Source organism: Bison bison, unplaced genomic scaffold, assembly GCF_000754665.1.
Source record: "Bison bison bison isolate TAMUID 2011002044 unplaced genomic scaffold, Bison_UMD1.0 scf7180017864524, whole genome shotgun sequence".
In the NCBI taxonomy this organism is placed as follows: Eukaryota; Metazoa; Chordata; class Mammalia; order Artiodactyla; family Bovidae; genus Bison; species Bison bison.
The window spans coordinates 437,024-438,982 of NW_011495075.1; the positions used below are offsets into that span (position 1 = coordinate 437,024).

The 1,959-nt window shown below is 68.4% G+C and overlaps 1 protein-coding gene across 1 annotated transcript in view; it reads left to right on the plus strand.

Annotated features, from left to right (window-relative positions):
* Positions 1–1,959, plus strand: part of NAV1 (neuron navigator 1) — a 146,234-nt gene that overhangs the window by 116,551 nt on the left and 27,724 nt on the right. The window contains exons 7-9 of the mRNA XM_010831110.1: positions 1–104; positions 716–1,409; positions 1,602–1,955. The exon at positions 1–104 is cut by the window's left edge and continues 15 nt beyond it. Coding sequence (XP_010829412.1) covers positions 1–104; positions 716–1,409; positions 1,602–1,955 — 1,152 coding nt within the window. The remainder of the gene's footprint in view (positions 105–715; positions 1,410–1,601; positions 1,956–1,959) is intronic.

The following is a 1,959-nucleotide window of genomic DNA, read 5'->3' on the forward strand; positions in this document are numbered from 1 at the left end:
GGCCGGCCTGGGCCCCCCAGGGTCCCTAAAGAAGGGCAAGACCCCGCCCGTGGCCGTCACCTCGCCCATCACCCACACGGCCCAGAGCGCCCTCAAGGTCGCAGGTGAGCCCGGGGACAGGGCCCAGGGCCGCGCCCTGCTTTCCTGGTGGCTCCTGTCCTCTGGGCCCTTAACCCCTGAGGTGGCGGGGGGCAGCCTGCATGCAGCTTCGGCACGTCACCCGGTGGGTCTCCAGACCGTCCTGAGTCAGGGAAGACAGATGGGCGCGCAGGGGCTCCACCTGCCTAGAAGGCTGAACCCAGACATAGGGCAGGAGGGAGCCTGGTCTGACCCGCCTCCCACACTGCCCAGTGATTTCCTCTCCTGGGATCTCGGGTGATGTCCTCACACCTCCCGGGGGCCCGTGTGGCATCCTGGGAGATACTGGCAGCTTCAGAGTGCTGCTGCTCTCAGGGCGGGCCCTTGGTGACCTGTTATGAGACATGTGCCCTTCTTGATCATCTTGAGATTTCAACCAAACTGGGACCTCCTAGCCTGGGAGCGGAAAACACCAAAAAACAAGAGAAATTGAACAGCTGGACGCGAGGCCTGCCCAGAAGGGTCCTCGGCCCGTGGGTCCCCGATCGCCCCTAGTTAGGCCCTCCAGCCCACTGTGCCCCTCCTCCCAGGGGGCAGACGCTGGCCCTCCCCTGCTCACAGCGCCCGCCCTCCACAGGCAAACCCGAGGGCAAGGCCGCCGCCAAGGCCAAGTTGGCTGTGAAGAGCGCGGGCCTGCAACGCTCCTCCTCGGATGCCGGCCGCGACCGCCTGGGCGACGCCAAGAAGCCTCCCTCAGGCATCGCACGCCCGTCCACCTCAGGGTCCTTCGGCTACAAGAAGCCCCCTCCTGCCACGGGCACGGCTACCGTCGTGCAGACCGGGGGCTCGGCCACGCTCGGCAAGGCCCAGAAGTCCTCAGGCATCCCCGTGAAGCCGGCAAATGGGCGCAAGACGAGCCTGGACGTGTCCAACAGCACAGAGCCCGGGTTCCTGGCCCCGGGCGCCCGCTCCAACATCCAGTACCGCAGCCTGCCGCGGCCGGCTAAGTCCAGCTCCATGAGCGTGACCGGCGGGCGTGGCGGCCCCCGGCCCGTGAGCAGCAGCATCGACCCCAGCCTCCTCAGTGGCAAGCCAGCGGGCCTGGCGCCCTCCAGGCTGAAGGAGCCCTCCAAAGTGGCTGGCGGGCGGGCCGCCCCTGCCCCCGTCAACCAGACGGATCGCGAGAAGGAGAAGGCCAAGGCCAAGGCCGAGGCGCTGGGCCCCGACGGCCTGTCCCTGAAGAGCGTCGGCTCCCCTGAGAGCACGCCCCGGAGCCAGGCGGGCCATGCCCCGGCCCCCAAGCTGGCAGAGCTGCCCCCCACCCCACTCAGGTACATCCTCTGTGTGTGCCCACCCCACCCACCGTGGCCTGCTCCGCCATGCCAGGTCAGGGTCCTCCTTGGTCTCAGGGGCGCTCAGAGCCCCAGAGCGCTGAAGAGGACAAGGATTTGGCCCAGGTCCCAGCTGCCCGTTGCCTCCCTAACCCTGGAGCCCACACGTTTGTCTTGTCTTCGCTTCTTCAGGGCTGCAGCCAAGAGCTTCATCAAGCCGCCGTCCCTCGCCAACCTCGACAAGGTCAACTCCAACAGCCTGGACCTGCCGGCGTCCAGCGACGCCCACGCGCCCAAGGCCGCGGACCTGCACACTCCGGGCCCGGCCGCCGGGGGCCCCCTCGCCTCCTGCTTCACCCCCAGCCCAGCCCCCATCCTCAACATCAACTCGGCCAGCTTCTCGCAGGGCCTGGAGCTCATGAGCAGCTTCGGCGTCCCCAAGGAGCCCCGCATGTACCCCAAGCTCTCGGGACTGCACCGGAGCATGGAGTCCCTGCAGATGCCCATGAGCCTGCCAGGCGCCTTCCCCAGTGGCACCCCTGCCCCCGGT